Source organism: Ipomoea nil, unplaced genomic scaffold (genome assembly GCF_001879475.1).
Source record: "Ipomoea nil cultivar Tokyo-kokei standard unplaced genomic scaffold, Asagao_1.1 scaffold1096, whole genome shotgun sequence".
Lineage (NCBI taxonomy): Eukaryota > Viridiplantae > Streptophyta > Magnoliopsida > Solanales > Convolvulaceae > Ipomoea > Ipomoea nil.
Window position 1 is genome coordinate 1,345,923 of NW_017617524.1, and position 21,044 is coordinate 1,366,966.

Consider the following 21,044-nt stretch of genomic DNA (forward strand, 5'->3'; position numbering starts at 1 on the left):
CACGACAAGCAACAGCTGTCCGGTCAGGATCACAGGCCGAGTGATTAGACCTTTTCATCCTGTCCCGTTTTTTCCGAGCGATCAAAAAGGCCCGGGCTGGGGGGCTTTTGGTAGGATATATCCCGACCGACACACCTCGGTTTCTCTCGTTCTTTGTGCAGGTTCTGCAGGTCGGATATTCTTAAAGGAAGACAGTCGGACCTGACCGGTAGACTTCCCGACCGGGGTCTTTATCACCCGATTGGTGGCCCTTATCTTACGAAGAGTCAAGGATTTCGAGAAGAGGCACGTGGCAATGCTACACGTTGACAGAGAGGGCTCGCCGGGTGAAGACGCGTGGATGCTACGTGGGTCACATGCCGGCCGGCCGGAGCTGTGTCTCCGGCCTAGCGGCTATAAATACCCAAGGTGGCTACAGTGTGAGGGACTTTTGGAACGATCGATAGATTATCTACAGAGCTGCCCGACCGCAGTCAGTCGGCCCTCGGGATAATCATTTAGATTGTATTAGGTCCTTCTTCGTCAATAAAATACTTTATTTGTTATTACTTGATCGCATTTAAGTACCTTGACCGCTTAACACGTGGAATTAGTACTATTAGCGAGCATATAGAAAGCTTGTAGTTTATCTTAAAGTTTATCTAATTGTTTGAGATTGCTTAATTTGAGAATGTGAGCAAATGTTTTTCCAAAGTATATACTGTAGTATTTTATAGGGTGGAGTGTGGTTATACTTAGCTTTGTGCTAACGGGTGTTTTCTACTTGTCTACTTGTTGTTTTGCAAAACCCCTTTCAGGTGGGCCCAACGTTTGCGAGTTGTTCGAGTTAGACTAGTTTAGTAAATCTAATAGTCTAAACTCTTGTTTTATTTTATGATGTTATGGATGATGGTTGTAGACTTATGTTTGGTGATAGACACTGGGGTGTTCTTCCCCAAGTGACTTTAATTAAGTAATTTCAATGTTAGTTTGACTTAATGATTTAGTTCTATCCTTCACCTGTGCAATCACCGTGGAAAGGTGGTTGTGGCGGTGAAATTCCCACTAGTTTGTTATTTAAGTTTGTTTATCCGCTGCTTAAATAATTAAGTTTAAGAAAAGTGGGGTGTTACACCCTAAAGGGAAAATTTGTAGAAATAGTTTAAAACTTCGGGCACCTGCTCAAGAATTTCCAGTAATTTCACTGTGTAAGGTGATCGACCATTTCATGTTCATTGTCCTTTAATAAAATAGCAAAACTTCAGCATGGCACACTTTTTACTACCCGAAGGGGGTGGGGGGTGGGGTGGAGGAATAAGGGAGGTTGACCTCTAAGGTGGCCTAAGAAACCCTTAACCAACTCAGAACAACTCCTTAGGGGTAGTACAAAGCCCAACCTCGCCTATCACTAAACAGAAGAGTCTTTTGGCTTGAGGTCGAATAACATTGGCCAAAGTAGTTAACGACCCTAGGGGCGATACGAGGTCCAACCTTGCTTATCATCAATGGAAGAGCCTTTTATCCTGAGGACAAATTACCATGGCCAAAATGGCTAACGCCATAGGGGTGATACGAAGACCGACCTCGCCTATCGCCAAATAAAAAAGTCTTTTTATCCGAGGTAAAAACCCTGCCAAAATATGACTAACTCACAAAAAAATTGAGCGCGGCCGCCATGAGTTAAAGGAGCACGATTTCAGTTTCCATGAGCACAAGAAGCATTAGCTTGGCCGGCATGAGCATAAGGAGCTCGAGCTCGGCCTCAATGAGCACATAGGAGCCCGAGCTCGATCGCCATGAGCACGAAGAGCCCGAGCTCAGCAACTAAGAGCGCAAATAGCCCGAGTTCGACTGCTATGAGTGCAAGGAGCCCGAACTTGGTCACCATGACCACAGGGAGCCTGAGCTTGGCAACCATGAGCACAAGGAGCCCGAGCTCGATCGCCATGAGCACAAGGAGCCTGAGTTTGGCTAGCACGAGCACAAGGAGCCTGAGCTCGATCGCTATGAACACAAGGAGCCCAAGCTCGACCTCCACGAACACAAGGAGCCCAAGCTTAACTGCTATGGGCACAAGAGTTGGATTAGTAGCAAGTTCCGAGCTCAATGAAATGACATCATGCGCAGACAACGCAGCACTCTAGGGTCCTCGTAGGCGAGAGAGGCCCCGACCTCAATCCGTGTGGACCACAAAGTCAAGAGAAATTATCAAGGAGGCGAGAATCAACCAAGACCCTGAGGCCTGTGGTGGACCATGATGCGCGAGGTCGAAGTGAGTACCATGGCCAACCTCAAGGCACGGAGCCGAGTTGAGCACCACGATCGACCTTGAGGGTCGGTCAAGGAGGAAAACCAAGAGCTTAGTGTATGGGCCCTTCGATTTATGCTTATGAGAAGCACCATGTGAGTAGTAGATGAGCTTTTTCGAAGGGCCTTGGGGGTGACCAAGAGATATTTAAGTTAACCACAATATGAACAAGAAAAGCACGAGCAAAACAAGAGGGGAAAATGTAAGGCCCCGACTTGGGGGCTAATTTGCCTTGGCAACACCCTAGGTCGCGCCAGGTAACTGGCCGAACTCATTATGGGCTCACGCATAATTTCAAATGGGTGACCTAAGAAAATATGATGGAGCCAACGACCAAAAAGGCAAATGATAGACCAATTCCAAAGCCCCATGCTTAGAAACCAATCACCCTCGACAAGGCCTAAATTAGACCCAGCCAAGAACTCAACCGACCTCATAGGGGCCAAGATAGACCCCGAGGTCGGTCGCTGAGGACAAGCAAAATGTATCAAGCAAGCAAACTCCTAAAGGGGACATTAGCAAGGCAATGAGGCCCTCAAGCCGATCATCAACGAGGCAAAAAAAAGCAATGAACATGAACAAGCAGGTGGATCCAAGAAGCCAAGAGGAGGTAGATGAGGGAAGCAACTGATCAAATGAAGGAGAATGATTCCAAGCGCAATAGAGTTCCCCTAAATTTCGACCAAGAAGTTTTTCTAAATTTCAGTGTGAGACAAAGACTCAGAATATGTGATTATTTTAAGGAGATCGGGTAGGGACGCGGCTCAAAGCTACTTTCCTTCGTTGACGACGACTCGCAACTTAGAGAATGTGGTACAAATGATGGATATATTAGAAATGGACCCGGGGCAAACCGATCCTAGGAGGATGACAAGAGCGACTCGTGTTAAGCCCATAGTTGTCTCCAGGATTGGCCTCGACCTCGAATTTGGGGGTCTAGTGCGCCAAGGCCGACCTTAGCCTCGACATTGGGTGCTCAATGCGATTAAGTTTGGCCTCAGCCTCAAACGCCCAATGCGACAAAGGTTGGCCTCGGCCTTGGCCAGGTGATGCAGTCAAACCATAACTACCCGCTCTGTTTGTGTGGAGGCGATTACGGGGGCATCCCTAGTATATATTTTCATTGTATCATCTTGTCTTAACATCACAATTACACTTGTAATCTCATTACACAAGTCCTAATTCAAAACTTTCTTTCCTATTCAACACTTGTCTTTATTATTTATTTCTTTAATTATTTGTTTGATTAGTTTAGGCCACTCGGGTTCACATTCAATACGATATATTTTAATGACTTTTGTAGACTTATGAAAATAAAAAATCCATAAATTTAATAAAAGTGTGACTTTATATAAACTTTTTATATATAGACTCTTACGAAGTTCAAAAAAGTTTAGATAAATTCGATAAAAGTCACTAAAGACTGAATACACCATGAATATGGCCTTCTTGGAAGGAGAGTACCCAAGTTCGGCTCCTTGGAGGGCTCGACTCACGTAGTAGACAGGGCGTTGCGTGCCCGCGTTGTCCCGGACTAGCACGAAGCTGATCACGGCTTGTGATATGCCCAAGTATAGATATAGCACTTCCCCTTTCTCGGGCTTGGCTAGCGGGGGCAGCGACATTAGGTAGGCCTTGAGGTCCTCGAAGGCCTTTTGGCACTCTAGGGACCACTCGAACCCAGTGCTTCTCTTGAGGAACCCGAAGAAGGGCAAGGACCTCTCAGCCGACCTCGAGAGGAACTGGCCAAGGGCTGCTAGCCTACCGTTAAGGCGTTGGACCTCCCGTAGGGACCTCGGAGGCTCCATGTCCAGGATGGCCTTGACCTTATCAGGCCGGGTTAGGCTCGATACCCCTCCTTGAGACCATGTAGCTCAAGAACTTCCCCCGTGTACCCCGAAAGTGCATTTCTTGGGGTTCAACCTTAAATCAAAATGCTTCATATTGGAGAATACCTCGGTTAGGTCGTCGACGTGGAGCTCGGCCTCGGCACTCTTGACTATGATGTCGTCCACGTACGCCTCCATGTTGCGGCCGAGGACCTGCTTGAAGACCTTGGCCACCATCTGTGTGTATGTGGCCCCGGAGTTCTTGAGCCCAAAGGCCATGACTTGGTAGCAGAAAACCCCTTCAGGGGTTATGAAGGTCGTCTTCTCTTCGTCATCTTCATGTATGAAGATTTGGTGGTACCCTCAGAAGGTGTCTAGGAAGCTCATCAGGGCACAACCCATCGTCTCGTCCACTAGCTGGTCGATGTTTGGTAGTGGGAAAAGGGTCTATGGGGCAAGCCTGGTTGAGGTTGGTGTAGTCCACGCACATCCTCCAGGTAGGCAGCTTGGGGGCGAGGACCACGTTGGCAAGTCACTTAGGGTATAGGACCTCCCATATGTGCCTATTTAAAAGAGGGTGTTGACTTCCTTCCTCACGAACTCCCTCCTCTTTGCGAAGAGGTACCTCTTACGCTGTTGCACCGGCTTGATTGCAGGGTCCACGGCTAGCCTGTGGGTGATAACATCCCGGTTGAGGCCCGGCATGTCCTCGGGTTCCCATGCCAACACCTCTTTGCAGGCCCTAATAGCGTCGATGATGCGAGCCTGGAGCTCAGTGGGAGCCCGGTTCCCACCTTCACCACGCGATCGGGGCGGCTAAGGTCGAGGACGACCTCATCGGTTTCCACTGCGGGCTCCTTTAGCACCTTCTCAGCTATGGTGTGTACATGGAGGTCCAGCTTGCCTATTTGTCAACATGCCCGAAGGTAGCAGCTCTGGTTGATTCTTTGGTCTCCTCGGGCGACCCCGATTCCTATTGGTGTTGGAAACTTGAGGCATATGTGTTCCATGGAAATCACACGCCTAAGGTCCTGCGGGAGGGTTGGTTTGCCCCGAGCCCGTTTTTAATATATCCATCATACATGTTGTTTATAAATCAAAACTAGGTCAATTTTTGTTCTATTAGTGATTGGGTGATAACGAAATTAAAAGTACGCGATAACGAATTAAACAATTTTTATTTTTTTTAGAAAAAAAATAGAAGTATCCCAATTCACCTAAACTAACTCATAAAATGCACTAATTAATCAATTAGTTTTTATAACATGTAAATTTTATAGAACTAACATTTAATAATTTTTTTGAAGTTTTTTTTTCTTTTCATTATTGATGTATACTAAAACAACCACGATATATAGCAAGGTAATTTGTACATGAATTAGATCAAAATAAGTTGATAAACTCTACTGTATATAAACAATTTCTAGTACATAAACCATCGAGAATCCAGTATGAAGCAAATTAATAAGTGTCGAATTAATAACTTTAAATTTAACAACAACAATAATAATATTTAGTACCATTCAAGTTATTATTATTATTCCTAAACTTCACCCCTGTGAATAACTGGATGAGTTGCCTATGCGGGCAAAGTCCACTAGACGAAGTCCAACTAACCCACTAATTACGTTGGAGCAAATTATACTAAAGACCAATGTCCATCTTAAATTGTGAACTCTAGTCCAAAATGACATTCAGATTATGTCCCACTAATTACGTTGGAGCAAATTATACTAGGGACCAGTGTCCATCTTAAATTGTGAATTCTGGTCCAAAATGACATTCAGATTATGTGTCTGCTATTAATAGATTATATGTTTGTAAATAAGCTAAAGGTAAATAAAATATTAATTACCGAAAAATAGTATACATTTGGCATAATATATACTGGCCTTTAATTTATTTACTAACACATAATTTGTTAACTAATTAAAAATACATAATAGGTTAATTACATAAATTTTGTATCAGGATTACATAAAGTGGACCTTGCTCTTTGGTATGAAAATTGTTATGTTGGAGGGGACACCAATCAATACAATCTAACCCGCAATCTACTCCAACAATCCAGCATGAAGACTACTTCAAACCATCTGCGAAGTTTATTTTATTTTTTTTTTATTTTTTTTTTCATTTTCTTTTTGAAAGGAAGAAGCTAAAACGTGCGGAAGAAGTTAAACCCATTGTATATCATTGCATATGCTTGACTTCATGAAAAGTAAGTTGTTGAGTGTTCATAAATGAATAAAGATTTTAACTAATAATCAAATAAAAAATTCAATAGATAATGGCATGTAAAGTGTTAAATGTTAGAGAGTAAGTTTTTTAATAATATTGACTTTATTACAATGTAGTATCTCTCTATACATACTTTCTTACAAAGGGTCAATGCCCCACTGAATTTGAACATGTGACCTCCCATATGGATGAGCCACAATTATGTCAATTTAATGAATTTAAAGCTAAAAATGGATGATATAGTGTTCCATTTCACTTTATTTCAGTCCTTTTTTTCCACGTAAATGTTCTATTTAATTCGCAGTCTATAAACGTGTTCACCAATCTAAACATAATAAGAAAAATTTTTGACGTTTGCATTTTTGCATCATATATGTAACTAATGACATAAGAAGCAACCTATCATTTTCTTATTTAAGAAAGCGAAGGTTAGAGTTAGAGTACAAGCACTAACATCGATTCTATAGATATGCTCTTTAAATTACCTCATCAAATGGGGAAATCTTTATTGTGGGTTGTGATTTTGATGATTGCAGTGAACGCTTGGGGCTCTTCAGGGTGTTTGGAAGAAGAGAGGACTGCACTGTTACAAGTGAAAGCCCATATGAAATTTTACACACATGGAAAGTCTCTAACTTCATGGGTAAATGATACTAGAAGCGATTGCTGTAAATGGTACATGGTGACATGTAACAATATCACAAAGAGAGTGATTAATCTCGATCTTTCGTGGATAGTGGATGGAAGTGGTGGGGATTGGTATATCAATGCGTCAGTGTTTCTCCCATTCAAACAACTCAATGTTCTAGACTTGATAGGGAATCAATTGGCAGGTGTAGTTGAAAATGGAGGTTAGCTCTCTTATTCAAAATTTATTTATTTATGTTTTTATTATAATGGAGTACTGTTTTCAATTTTGTAGCACCAATTTAAAATTTTAAACTATAAAGTGAAAATGTACGTGTAGTAGATTGGAAAACTTAAATTAAATGAATTTATATATCTCTCCATGTATATCTATTTATTGATATTAATTTGATGGCATGTTATCAGGTTTTGATAAGCTATCAAAGCTTCGCAATTTGGAAATGATTGAACTAAGCAGTAATCGGTTGAACCGTAGTATTTTGTCTTCTCTCAGTCATCTTTCATCTCTCAAGAATCTCAGTTTAGATTCAAACCCATTGAATTCACCTCCTAATAGTTCAGGTATGATTATATAATGAGTCCAATATATTGGCCTATGATGACAAATAATGAATTCAATATCCATTTCATGTTGTATCATTTACATGCACAATTTCTTATTCCTTGATCCAATGCACAATATATATATAGGTCATGAAAGGCTCTTGGGATTAAGCAATCTAGAGTTCCTTATCATGAAAACAGTAGATCTGGAAGATACAAACGTCTTATCGGTCTTGAGTAAATTAACTAATCTCTTATAATATTCTTTATATTTATGTTGGTGTATTTCTATTTCTCTCTCTCTCTCTTTATATATATAACATTGTCTCTGAGTAAAAAAAAAAAAAAAAATATTATTGAGTGAATTGAGTTTTGTGATAAATTCACATATTCTTCCTTACATTGTCGTGACAGATCTAAAAGACTTCATCAATCTGAAGGTGCTAGACATAGACCACAATAACTACAAAAGCTTTGGACCATTTAACGGTATTGAATACATAAGACATAAATACATATTCTTGATTGAATACTTCTTTAGCTTATATGTATGTGAGTTATTAACTATGAATTACAAATTACCGATTTAACTTTTGGTACAGAAGGAGAAGAACCTAAGAAATTGGAGAGCTTGTATTTACAATCTAACAGATTTAATAACAGCATATTCCAGTCGCTTAAAGGGCTTCCTTCACTCAAGTTTCTGGATCTGAGTATGAATGACTTTCACGGACCACTACCCATACAAGGTGTAGCCCATATGTAACAACATTGTTTCATTCCATATATATATATATATATATATATATATATATATATATATATATATATATATATATATATATATATATATATATATATGTCAGCTCAAATGCGGCCATGCCTTAAAGTATGGTTAGTGCGGCTACACCATTAGATATATATGTAAAAATGCACCAATCGTATTAGGAAAACGCACAAAAATGAAATGCATAAATGCACCACAAAACGCATCACACACCCAAAAAATGCACCGCACCTCCAACACCTAATTGTGCATTTCCGAACACTTTGTGGTGCATTTATGCATATCTAATGGTGCGTTTTGGGGTGATTCGTACCTAATGCCCTAATGGTATATATGTTTTTTGGTGCATTGTTGCATTTTTTTGTTGTGCCTTTTCTAACACTATTGTTGCGTGTTTGCATACCTAATGATGCAGCCGCACTGACCGCACATTAAGGCCTGGCCACACTGAAACTTCCCTATATGTGTGTGTGTTAACATATTATATGCATTTAATTTATTTACAAGCACATCTTTAAACATAATATGTTAACTATAAGCATATAATCTAAATATCATTTTGGACTAGGGTTCACCTCGTCCATGGTATAATTTATCTAATTTCTTTGACAAACTAAAATGTGAATAATCTTTTAACATTTTCTACAGACATAAATGCATTGAGCAGTTTGGAGGTCTTAGATTTGAGTCTAAACACTATCGAGGGCTTCGAGACACCTATAAGTATTTCAGGTCCATTAATTTTATGTAATTAATTATTAATTAATTAACCTTTTCATAATATATATCTTTAACTTAATCTTTTACTTTTTGTAATGCTGAATTAGGAGTATCAGGCAGGATTACAAACAACAGACATCTCCAATTGCGTTTAAATTCCATATTTTGTAACATGACTAAGTTATTACAGTCTTTGGCAGCGTTCCAAGCTGTTAAGAGCCTTGAATTACTGGGTAACAACATTACAACCATTAATGAAATTCATGGTGAGGAAAATGAAAGATCTGGACTCATCTGACTTATGTTATGGTCACAAATTTTATTTAATTTTCTCTAATATAATTATCTTTTATGTGTATGTGGCATTTAAGCATTGAGGAATCTGAGCAATCTAGAAGACTTGTTTCTTGGATCCTATTTCTTGCCAAATAATTTGCTGCATAAAGATTTCCTTCAAAGCATTGGCCCAATGAATTCACTCAAAGTATTATCAGTGCGTCATATGCAATTTGGAGGAACTTTACCTAACAAAGGTAAGAATAATTTTTATCTGATTAGCATTCATGCGTTGAGGCAGGACTTGACCCTTTACCAACTTCCTTTACCAGCTTCCTTTACTAACTTCCGTCCAACAACTCCCTATCTCAACACCTGCTAACTCAAACCTAGCTCTGATACCATTTATTGGGATTAAGTCCTTAATTATCATTACGCCAAAGTTATAGCTCATAGTAAATGCGCAACTTTATTTCTTTATATACTGTCACATTTTCGAAAGGCAGTGTGCTGGACTTGACCCTTCATCGGTCTCCGTCCAACAATATCCCTAGCCACCAATTCCTAGCCTCCTAGACTTGCCCTTCACAGGCCACCGCCTAATTAATTGTAATCACACACTCCTTAATAACTAAATAACAACATGTCGTCTGATTTCTATATATGACTACAGGAGGTTGGTGTGAACTAAGGAACCTCAAAGAGCTCCGTTTAAGTGGAAATCAATTGGAGGGAATACTTCCGCTATGTTTGAGAAATTTAACATCTCTTGGATTGGTTGATCTCTCTCAAAACATGCTTATTGGAAACATTGCTTCATCCCCACTTTCAACACTAACATCTATTGAATATCTTTCAATTTCACATAACTCCATTGAAGTCCCAATCTCATTCAGATCTTTTGCTAACCATTCCAAACTTAGGTTCATACTTGCTGACGAAAATTATGCCATTTCTGAAACTGATGAGTTACAAAGTGTAGTCCCTAAGTTCCAGCTAGAAGTATTTTCCATGTCAAATTGCATCAACATTCTAATGTTGCCAAAATTCCTTCACTACCAACATGACTTGAAGGTTCTTAGAATCTCTAAAATCATTTTGGAGGCAGAATTTCCCAATTGGTTGCTACATAACAACACAAAACTTCAAGAGATTTCTATGAACTCCAATAATTTCACAGGAGCTCTTAAGTTTGCATTGCATCTTCCAAATCCTGACCTTCAGATACTTGATTTCTCTAACAACAAGTTGAGTGGAGAAATTCCTTACAATATCAGTTCAGCCTTTCCAAATATTGTGGCACTAAACCTCTCCTACAACTTGTTTACGGGCCAAATACCTTCCTCTCTTGGCAATATGAAATTTTTAAAGTTTCTTGACTTGTCAAACAATTCTTTCACCGGGGAAATTCCAAAGGAGTTGCTCATTGGTTGTACCTCGTTAATGGTTCTTCAACTATCAAATAATAATCTGGAAGGTGAAATAGTCCAAGAGTTTGCGTACTTAACTTTATTATGGCTCTTGCATCTTGATGGTAACAATTTCACAGGCACCATATCAGAGAGCATTTCTAATATTCCTTTGGTGTCTTTGGATATGAGTGACAACAAATTTTCTGGAAAAATTCCAAGATGGTTGGGTTATATAGAGAATTTGGAACAACTCACTTTGTCCAAGAATCACCTTCAAGGTTATATCCCTATAGAGCTTTGTTACCTAGGACGACTCAGTTTTATAGACTTGTCAGAGAACAATTTAACAGGGTCTATACCATCTTGCCTCAATCCATACAACATAATATATGTTGGTCTAAGTAAAAATCATTTGGGAGGTCAACTGACAAGTGCCTTTATTAATAGTACTACCTTGGCGATGCTTGATCTTAGTCACAATGATTTTGTTGGAAGAATTCCAGAATGGATAGGCAGCATCTCCAAATTGAGCATTCTTCTCCTCAAGGGAAATAAATTTGAAGGCAAGATTCCAATTCAAGTATGCCAACTTATGAGACTGAGGGTATTGGATTTATCCAATAATCAATTAACTAGTAATATCCCTGGTTGCCTGGGAAAGATAAGTCTAGAGGTGACTGATGAAAGATCCATGGTTTTCAATAACTTAGAGTTCCCTCTCTATACTGGGCCTACAACGACATATATTATCAGTTCTGGTTCAACAAGTGAATTCCAGATTGACTTGCCAGTAAATGTTGCTAATCCAGTTGTTGAGTTTACAACAAAGGGAAATTCATATGAGTATGAAGGTAGTATCCTCAAATATATGTCTGGAATTGATCTCTCTGCTAATAGGTTAAGTGGTGAAATTTCATATGAGTTGGGAAATTTGACTGAGATACGTGCATTGAACTTGTCGCATAACAATCTTAGTGGCACGATTCCAGAAGCGTTCTCAAAGTTACATAATATTGAGAGTCTTGATCTTTCTCACAACAAGTTAGGCGGGAAAATTCCTGACACATTGCTTAACCTCAACACCTTGGAGATATTTAATGTTGCATACAACAACTTATCAGGTGCGATACCAGAACCAAAAGCTCAATTTGCAACATTCAGTGAAGACAGTTACATGGGCAATCCTTATCTTTGTGGGCCGCCATTGCACACTAGTTGCAATAGTGCCGACTCACCATCATCTCCATTGCCATATGACTCGGAAGGTGAGAATGAAGAAAGTAATGGTGTAGATTTAGAGGTTTTCTACATCAGCTTTGGTGTGTCTTATGCTGTTTTTTTGTTAGGAATAGTCTTGGTGTTATATATAAATCCTTATTGGAGAAACACATGGTTTGAACTGATAGAGTACCATTTATATAAGTGGTTTAATTTGGGATAGGCAAAAACTAAATAATCTTAGACCTGCATTTCAATTTGCTCAACTCTTTTTGAAATTTAGCTTTTATTGTCATAGCTGATCATATGTACTTTGAATTATTGTAATGCAAAATATTGCACTGTACTGCAGGTTTACTAGAGGTTAGTTGATAATTGGGACAAAACTATATATCTTGTATTTGAACTAATAAATTCTATATCCCATTAGTACCTACATGAGAATTATACTCATAATATATTTTAGTTCAGAGGATCTTTATCTTAGTTAAGTTAGTGAGATTTTAATTTTTATTAACTAACATAACTTTATCATATAAAGATAACACAAACAAAAAATGTTCAAAATTTTCATACGACTGTAACATTTGTGTCTACTTTTTGAAGATCTTCCTCATGCAAGGACCTATAACATATTTTGAGGTTATAGAAGATCTTCCTATGCAAGGACTTATAACATATTTTGAGGTATACATAACCGTATCGGGTAAGATTGACACCAATACTTATTGACACCATATAAAAAAAAATCTTATAATTGTAATTTGATATTTATTACTTATGAACGATTAAAAAATGCGAACACTTCAATGAGGCCCTTCTGGCCAAATTAGCTTGGCAAATGAGTTCTAAGTCCGACAAATTATGGGTGAAGGTTACTAATGTTAAATATGTCAAAGGCGTGGATTTCTTCTCGGCACCGAGGTCTACAACCTAGATGCTATGTATTGAGTTCTTCGTGAGCTCTAGGTTGTCCAAGATGAAGGATGTCATTCATCAGTCAACAGTAAATGGCACGGAGGACACCATTGTCCAAGCTGACATTAGAGCCCATTTCAACTTTCCAGTCAGGGAGGAAGAGAAGCCTGACTATTCCGGCCACCCCAACAACCATGACGAGTTGTGGAAGGCAACCCGTGCAATAGACTGGCGAAATACATAATAAGTAAACGTGCAAAAGTGATCGCTTACTGATTTGGCCAACTACTCCACTAAAATCTCAAAAATCAAGTACGAATAAATAAGGTCCAAGGTAAATAAATTGGATAAAAGGACATCTAAACGCGGGAAAAAAATATGTAACGAAATGAAAAAGAATTTATTTTGTTTAATAGCATTCTATGGGCGACCCGTGATGGGCAAACCGTGACTGAGCAAATGACCGCAGACATGTGGGCCCCACAACCGGAATAGTTTCACCTCTGGCGTCTAAACATTAGTCTTACTACTACTGTGACACCACAGAAATTTATCCCTTTAACCCAAATTAATTATTTAATTAATTCCTAATTAGCCTTACAATTCTTCTTATAATTATCCTTGAATCTAGTTAGGGGATCTAGTTTGATCCAAATCCCTTAACCTTTTAATATGGTCAATGGGTTGGACCTTTATCTTATAACTCTTGGGCCCTAACCTTTATTTGAATGAAACCTTTCTAGCTCTTTTTCAATCGTTATGCGTTGGACCCGTGTCCAGCATGCATGCTGGACACGGGTAACAGTGCCGTTAGGCACTGTTATCTCCTCTTTTTTTAAAAAAAAAAAATTCAGACCGCTTCGTTATAGAAGTATATGTTCATAATTTTATTACTATATGTTAATAACTGTACATTCATAACTCCATAACTGTACGTTCATAACTCTATAACTGTACATTCATAACTCCATAACTGTACATTCATAACTCCATAACTGTACATTCATAACTCCATAATTGTACATTCATAATTTTCGAAGCTCTATGTTCACAATTTTAGAGCTCTATGTTCATAATTTTATCACTATATGTTCATAATTGTAAGTTCATAATGTCAGAGCTCTTTGTTCATAATTCGATCAATAACTGTACATTCATAATTCCATAACTGTAGATTCATAATCTCATAACTGTAGATTCATAACTCCATAACTGTAGATTCATAACTCCATAATTGTACATTCATAACTCCATAACTGTACATTTTCATAATCTTCGAAGCTCTATATTCACAAATTTAAAGCTCCATGGTCATAATTTTATCACTATATGTTCATAATTGTAAGTTCATAATGTTAGAGCTCTGTGTTCATAATTTCATAATTGCATAACTGTACATTCATAATGGCATAACTGTACATTCATAACGGCATAACTGTACATTCATAATCTAAAAAAATAATAATAATAATAACGCCGTTAACGGCAAAACGCGAGCGATTTTTTTTTTTTTTTTTTAACTAAATGACGCGTTTTTTTTTTTAAAAAACGACGTCGTTTTGGGCCCGTGTCCACAATTCATTGTAGACACGGGTCCAGGGCATAATTTGCCGCTCTTTTTAATAATAATGAAGAGGCCCACTTGTAACATTTCAGAATTTTCTAACTAGAAACCCAAATGTAACCTAGACACACTACCCTTACACTTAGCTAAAACACCTTCCACATTTCAGCCACACTCCCAACTTATCTCCACACCATTCCCCTCATTCTACCCTACCCAAAGGTGTTCTTCATTTCCTCTACCTAGAAGATCAACAAGATTGCACCTTTATCCATCACTAAACCTAGGAGGGGTAAGTATTAGGTGTTGATAGTCTTGTTTCTTGGTTTTTCATCTTCTTCATCTAAGGCTCTTCTTATGTTTATTGGGTTTGGGGTTATTATTGAAGAGCTCATTGAGGAGGATTTGCAAGGGTGATCTAGGAGGGCTTCGGAAGGATTTGGATAAGCTAAGAGGTAATCTTATGTCTAACAAAACTTATTTTCCTTGCTATTATGATTTATTGATGTTCTTGAGTGGTGATATGCATATTCTTGTGATTATATATGCTATTGTAGAGCTTGTATCTAGGATTGTTTGATGCTATTTGTTGAGTTATTCCTTATATTCAAGTCCCTTTTGTTGTTGATGTGAGTATTGAGGTGTTTGGACTTGGATTTGTGCATTCTTGGAATTTTTCCCGAAGTGAGACTTCTTCTACAGATTCGGTACCAGCGGGTACCTACCTGCCAGTACCAACCGTGTAACACCCCCCCCCCCCAAAACATGCTATATAAAAAGCCTTAACACATGCAGATATCACAACAAAACACTAGCACAGCGGAAGATAAAAGGTAATTGGATAAAAGTAAATCCAAAACAGGGGTGTTATGCCACGTTTACCAACAATGATAAACGCTACGGCCAAATCTACATGGTATACAACTATCCCAAACTCATAAGTCTATCACTACATCGGCTCACAGGCCGTAAAACCAACAAAAGGTACTATACTATCGGGCACTAGACTCCGCTCTCGGCTAGACATCACTTGAAAGATCACAAATAAACATGGGACGACGCCCGGTCAGCGAATAATGCTGGTAACCCACCAATACATGTGAAATAACATACATAGGTAAGATATAAGTTGTAAAACCATTTTCGAAACGGAATACATATATATAAGTGTAAAACCAAGAGTCAAAGCCAACATAAGACTCAACACTCTCAACAAACAACACGGGAACACATCCCAAGACCACAAGAACAGCACGACTCACAAAAGAGTTAAGGCATGATCTATCATCACTCAATAGATCAAAACCCGACAAGTACAACGCAAAAGAATAAGACTTACACAACCGGCAACACATGCCTCTGTGACTACACACGTCACAAGAGAAGAACACACAACACCGGCTACAATAGCCCTCGTGACATCACCCATCACGAGTTGATATGCCTGCCTTATGCCCGGTTCCAACCTTATGGCTACCCCCAACCTTGTTTCTTCTTTCCAACCATTACCTCCAGGACCCATGTACTTCTTAGTCCAACCTTTTCCCTTCGGGACCGTCGTCCCCCACCAACGACCACCAATGAGACCACCAATTTCATAGTACACAAGGTACCGTACACACACACGGCAACACATGCCACCCAAGAATCACGTGGACCCATCACTCAGGCCACAACTCCATAATCACGTCACGGCCACCACGAGGACCGCTGCAATACCTTGGTGACTAGTGTCCCGTACCACTAATCGTGCAATCCAGGTAAAGCCACACACGCATCACACTTTAACATGAATCAATCAACGGATTACAACGAAGATATGAAACATACTCAATCAAGGAATGGGTCACAGCCCACAACAACAACGATGAATAACACAAGTTATCATCAACCAATCGGAAGGTACAAACAACACACACGCTAGCATTTAAACACCGAACTAGCATGCTTAACAAACGGGTAAACCAAACGTAGTTCCGAAGAACACACAAGACTCACCACGGTTCAACGAAACACAATGTTGAACACTTAGCACGATTCAAGACACCAAATCCTACATGGATACCAACCATATAGTTCTAGACATACGAAACATCAAGAAGACACTCAAATAGTTCCACAAAAGAACATCGGGAAGTCAAAAGAGCAAATACCGAGTCAAAGGAATCACGGGGAACAAATCCCATCACAACACCGAAGTGTTCCCCGCGGGTGGACCGACGGGTAGGCTCCCACCTGTGGTTCCGCCCGCGGGTACACTACCCACCGGCCTACGTTCCCCGCGGGTGAGCGGCGGGTTGGAGCTCTACCCGTCGTTCCGCCCGCGGGTAAATATACCTGTACAAATAATCCCTTCGGGGATTTTCTTCTCCAAACTCAAATTCAAGTCCAAAACATGCCAAATCTCACCAAATACAACAAAATGACTTGAATCAAAGGAAATGCCAAGCAATGGCACACAAGAACCCTAAACACAAGCTCTAGATATGCATTTTCACAAGATCATGCATAAACACTCACATTTCATAACAAAACACATGTAGAATTCAAGAAATCACATATAGGTAAGCAAAATAGATTTTGTAGAGCATGGGTTACCTCTTGTAGACTAAAAGACTTCACTTCACACCTCAACAAACTCCTTACAAGGCTCACTTTCCAAACCCACTTCAAGGACAAACCAAAAGATCATAAAGATCCTACCTTTAAGAAAAGACACCTAAGATGGAACCAAAAACACAAGATAGGCTTAGATCTTACCCTCCTAGATGCCCAAATAGGTGAAAGGTTGAATCTTGGAAGTAATTCTTGAAGTGTTGGCAAGGTCTCAACTTAGCTTGGAGGAAAAGCTACTCACCTTTCTAGAGAGAAGGTAGAGCTAAATTTTAGAAAGTGTAAGGGGTAGAATGAAGATGTCTACTAGGTTAGGTTACAATACTAACACTAGGTGAAAGGTCAAGAATGCCCTTACTAACATTAGAAAAGTGTAAGGAACAAGGGAACTCTCTTCAAAGCTCAAGGTACAACTTGACTTTGGAGTTGACTAGTCAAATACTAGTCCCCAACTATTAAATTTCAGGATTTTAGAAATTAATTCCTCAATTGAAATAGGATTAATTACTTAATTAATCCATGAATTGAATTTGGATTTTTGGGGTGTCACATCCTCTCCCCCTTCAAAAAAGCTTCGTCCCCGAAGCTTGGGTACGACGAATTAGAACAAACGGTGATAGGAAACAACATTGTGACAAGAGGTTCAAGAATAAGCTCTTTTGGTCAAAACTCAAAAGGTTTCACAAGAATTCCAAACAAGAAAGAAGGCTTATATCAAATCAAGAATTGGCAAGAGTTTAACAAAGGAATAGATTGAGCATCACGAACTCTAGATTTAACACCAACACCGACTTCTAGACGACAACCAAGAACTAGACAACCAACTCCAAACACCAACTTACTAAGCTAGCTAGCAACAAGGTAATAAGCAAAGCAAGCAAACACATAAGACAAGCAACAAACTACCACCAAACTAACAACGGCTAAAAGGAAACAACAAGGAAAAAGGCGAACGGGATTACCACAACACTAGCTAGAACTCCTCACTCTCCGACTCCTCGGCCTCTTCAGACTCCTCGACCTCCTCAGACTCCTCTTCATCTTCGTCTCTACGGCTCGAACTGGCCTCAACCTGGTCTAGCCTCTGATGCACGGCAACGAACTGCGTCTTCATAAAGGCGAAACCCTCCTCGATCAAACGGTTCTGCTGGTGAAGCACGGCGACAACGCGCTCCTCGTGTGCCATGGCATCATGCTCCCTCTTAGTGCGAGCTTCCTTTCTTCGCCGGTTCTCTTCGCTCTCCGAGTCGCTTTCTTCAGCTTCGGCAGCTTCCGGTGTTCCCACCACAACCTCACGATCGGCTTCATTCTCGGCTTCCTCATCACCTCCCAAGCTTTGAACAGCGAGGCTCAACTTCCCGGCATGGATTCCAAGCTCAGCTGCCAACTCGGCCCGTTCTTCAGGTGCTTTCCTTGCAACTTCCTCCAGCGTGATGTACTCACCATCATCCATATGAAACAGATTACAACTCCGAAGGTTGGCGGCATCCAACACCATCTTTCCCACAGCCTTCGGGAGACAACCATCCACACTGACACCCTTCCTAACCAAGATCCAACTCAACACCATCCCGTACGGTAAGCTCTTCCGATTGTGATCCCGGCAAAACACCATGTGTTGCAACATCAAAGCTGGCAAGTTGAACTTAACCATATTCTTGAGACAAAAGGCAAAGGTGCACTACAACTTTCCCAACAAACTGCTTTTGTTGTTATTAGGCAACAAACAATCTGATACCAACATTACCAAAATCCTTTGCTCTGCAGACAACCACTTCTTCTCCGGTCTAGAGGCTTGAGTGAAACCACTCGTACGGCCCAACAAATAACTCAAGTAGTCACGGTATCCCATGGTATCCGTACTAATCCAAGCATGACCACTGTACTGAGCCATTCCGGTAGCAGACAAATTCAAAAGCTGAGCCAGCCTCTTCTCAGAAAGCACCAACTTTACACCTCTCACTTTAGAAGTGATCTCAAGCTTATCACCATCCCTTGTCACAACCATGTGACGATAAAACTCTTTAACCAGACTCGGGTAAGTCTCGGCCCTTATGGCGAGAAACCCATCCAACAAACCCTGAAATCTAAGCATATCCAACAAGGAACTAGGAAAAGATTCCGGGTCAAAAGCTTTACATTCAAGAACAAGGTAGTGGGCATCCACCCATTCCGCTTTTCTAGCCAAACTTGATCTTCTAGGCATGGTAGGAGATGACCCAAAGCTCAACAAAGAGGTGCCTACAACTTCCTCTTCTTTCCTCTTCACTCTCGTTGTTCTCCTCTCTCTCTCTCTCTCTCTCTCTCTCGCTCGCGGTTCTCTCCCGGCGACAGCAGGTCGGCGGCGGTACGGCGGCTCCGACGGCGTGGCGGTGGCTCGGCGATGGTGGGGCGACGGGCAGGTGGTGGTGGCGGTGAAGCTACGGGTTGGGGGTGGGGTTTAGGTGATCTCACGGGTAGAAAGAAAGGAAGGAGAAGAGAAAGGGAATTTTTGGGATTTGAGGGAAATTGGAGAAAAAGATTATTTAATTTGGAGATTTTGGGTAAAGTGAAAATTTATGGTTTAGATGGGATTAAAATTGGATAGGTTTTAAGAAAGATAATTAGCTTAAATGGGTTAGAGGTTGGGTTGACAAAGAAAAGGCCTGGGTTCAAAACTCAAAGGTTACAATTCACTAGTACAAAACTGTTTATTTGCGTCAGTTGTAGAAGGCAATTAGCGTTTGTAGTACAACAGACGCCTATCAACTAGACGCTAAGTCATCACTTTAGGCGTCTGTTGTTCTTTGACGCCTAAAGTTAACTATAGGCGTCTGTCTCTTGTAAAGAACAGACGCCTATTCTTCCTTTTTATGAAAAAAATTATACTTAGGCATCAGTTCTTTAAAAGGAAAAGACGCCTATATATACTTTTTATAAAAAAATAAATTACACTGCAGTCCCTTTCCAACCCTATTCAACATAATCCAATTTTTTTATTTTTTTTTATGAAAAGATAATCCAATTAATTTAATCATTCACAATAAACCATTTAATCCAACATCCAACAATAATATAATACTATTTCATTTAATCCATCAATCAATAATGTTATATTATCCTCCCTTCTTAAGAACAAATTGTAAAATAAACAAAAAAATAATATTAATAATAACTGGAACTAAGAAGTTATATATATATATATATATATATATATATATATATATATATATATATATATAGTAAACATGTAAATATATTATATAATCAAATATCCTTCCTTCACTATTTTTCTTTTCCTCTGCCTACACTACGTATAAATAAATTAAACTACAAATGTTCATATATATGCCATGTAGATGTAGAAGTAGTTGGATCAACTTACATGAATTTTTGGATAGCAGCAACAGCCTCTTTTGCAGGCTTAAAGTCTCACTTTCACTTATTTTTTTCTCATTCTTCTTGTCTATTCACAGATAGTGAAGGTTGGGCAATAAAGAACTAAACATAAGCAAAATCATCATCATCAGACAATTAAAGATGAAACATGCAATGAAATATGCAAACTTCTAGCATATATATATATATATATATATATATATATATATATATATATATATATCACCAAAACAGTGTTGAGTTAGTTTTCCAAAGTCTTGTAATGATAAAACTCAGGGTCATCAACACACATTATTGCTATTACCTTGTCATCTTCTGCATCCTACAAATTCAATTCACTGATAATTAATTCACTCATTTTGTCTGCTTCCATATTCTTTGCAACATACATGTTTTATACACGAATAAAACATGAATGACATTAAAAATAAATGGTTAAAAGAAACCAAATTTCAGGAACCATAAATTTGTCACCACCATATAACAGAATCTACATTGATGTAGTTCTTTCACCTACAATACTCTAATCTGCAATGCAAGATTCATTTAGGACCTTCAGCAAGGTTAGTTTAGTTTCTAATTGATAAATATGAAACAAAAGTACTACACAAGA

General features: G+C 39.3%; 2 protein-coding genes across 4 annotated transcripts; both read left to right on the top strand.

Annotated features, from left to right (window-relative positions):
- Positions 1-6,808: 6,808 nt before the first annotated feature.
- Positions 6,809-7,863, top strand: LOC109183015 (receptor-like protein 55). Of its 3 annotated transcripts, XM_019333233.1 has the most exons (4): positions 6,809-6,997; positions 7,092-7,205; positions 7,408-7,563; positions 7,693-7,863. In XM_019333233.1, the coding sequence occupies exons 1-4, from the start codon at positions 6,994-6,996 to the stop codon at positions 7,803-7,805; spliced, it is 387 nt and encodes a 128-aa protein (XP_019188778.1). In that variant the 5' UTR covers positions 6,809-6,993; the 3' UTR covers positions 7,806-7,863. The 3 variants fall into 3 exon arrangements, with proteins under 3 accessions (XP_019188778.1, XP_019188776.1, XP_019188777.1); XM_019333231.1 differs by having other exon boundaries at positions 6,809-7,205; XM_019333232.1 differs by lacking the exon at positions 7,693-7,863 and having other exon boundaries at positions 6,809-7,205; positions 7,496-7,658.
- Positions 7,864-8,003: 140 nt separating this feature from the next.
- On the top strand, positions 8,004-12,378 carry LOC109183014 (LRR receptor-like serine/threonine-protein kinase ERL1). Its single transcript, XM_019333230.1, has 6 exons — positions 8,004-8,034; positions 8,148-8,294; positions 8,981-9,064; positions 9,160-9,318; positions 9,424-9,585; positions 10,002-12,378. Exons 2-6 carry the CDS (start codon positions 8,261-8,263, stop codon positions 12,179-12,181), a joined length of 2,619 nt encoding a protein of 872 aa, XP_019188775.1. The 5' UTR covers positions 8,004-8,034; positions 8,148-8,260; the 3' UTR covers positions 12,182-12,378.
- The last annotated feature ends 8,666 nt before the right edge of the window (positions 12,379-21,044 follow it).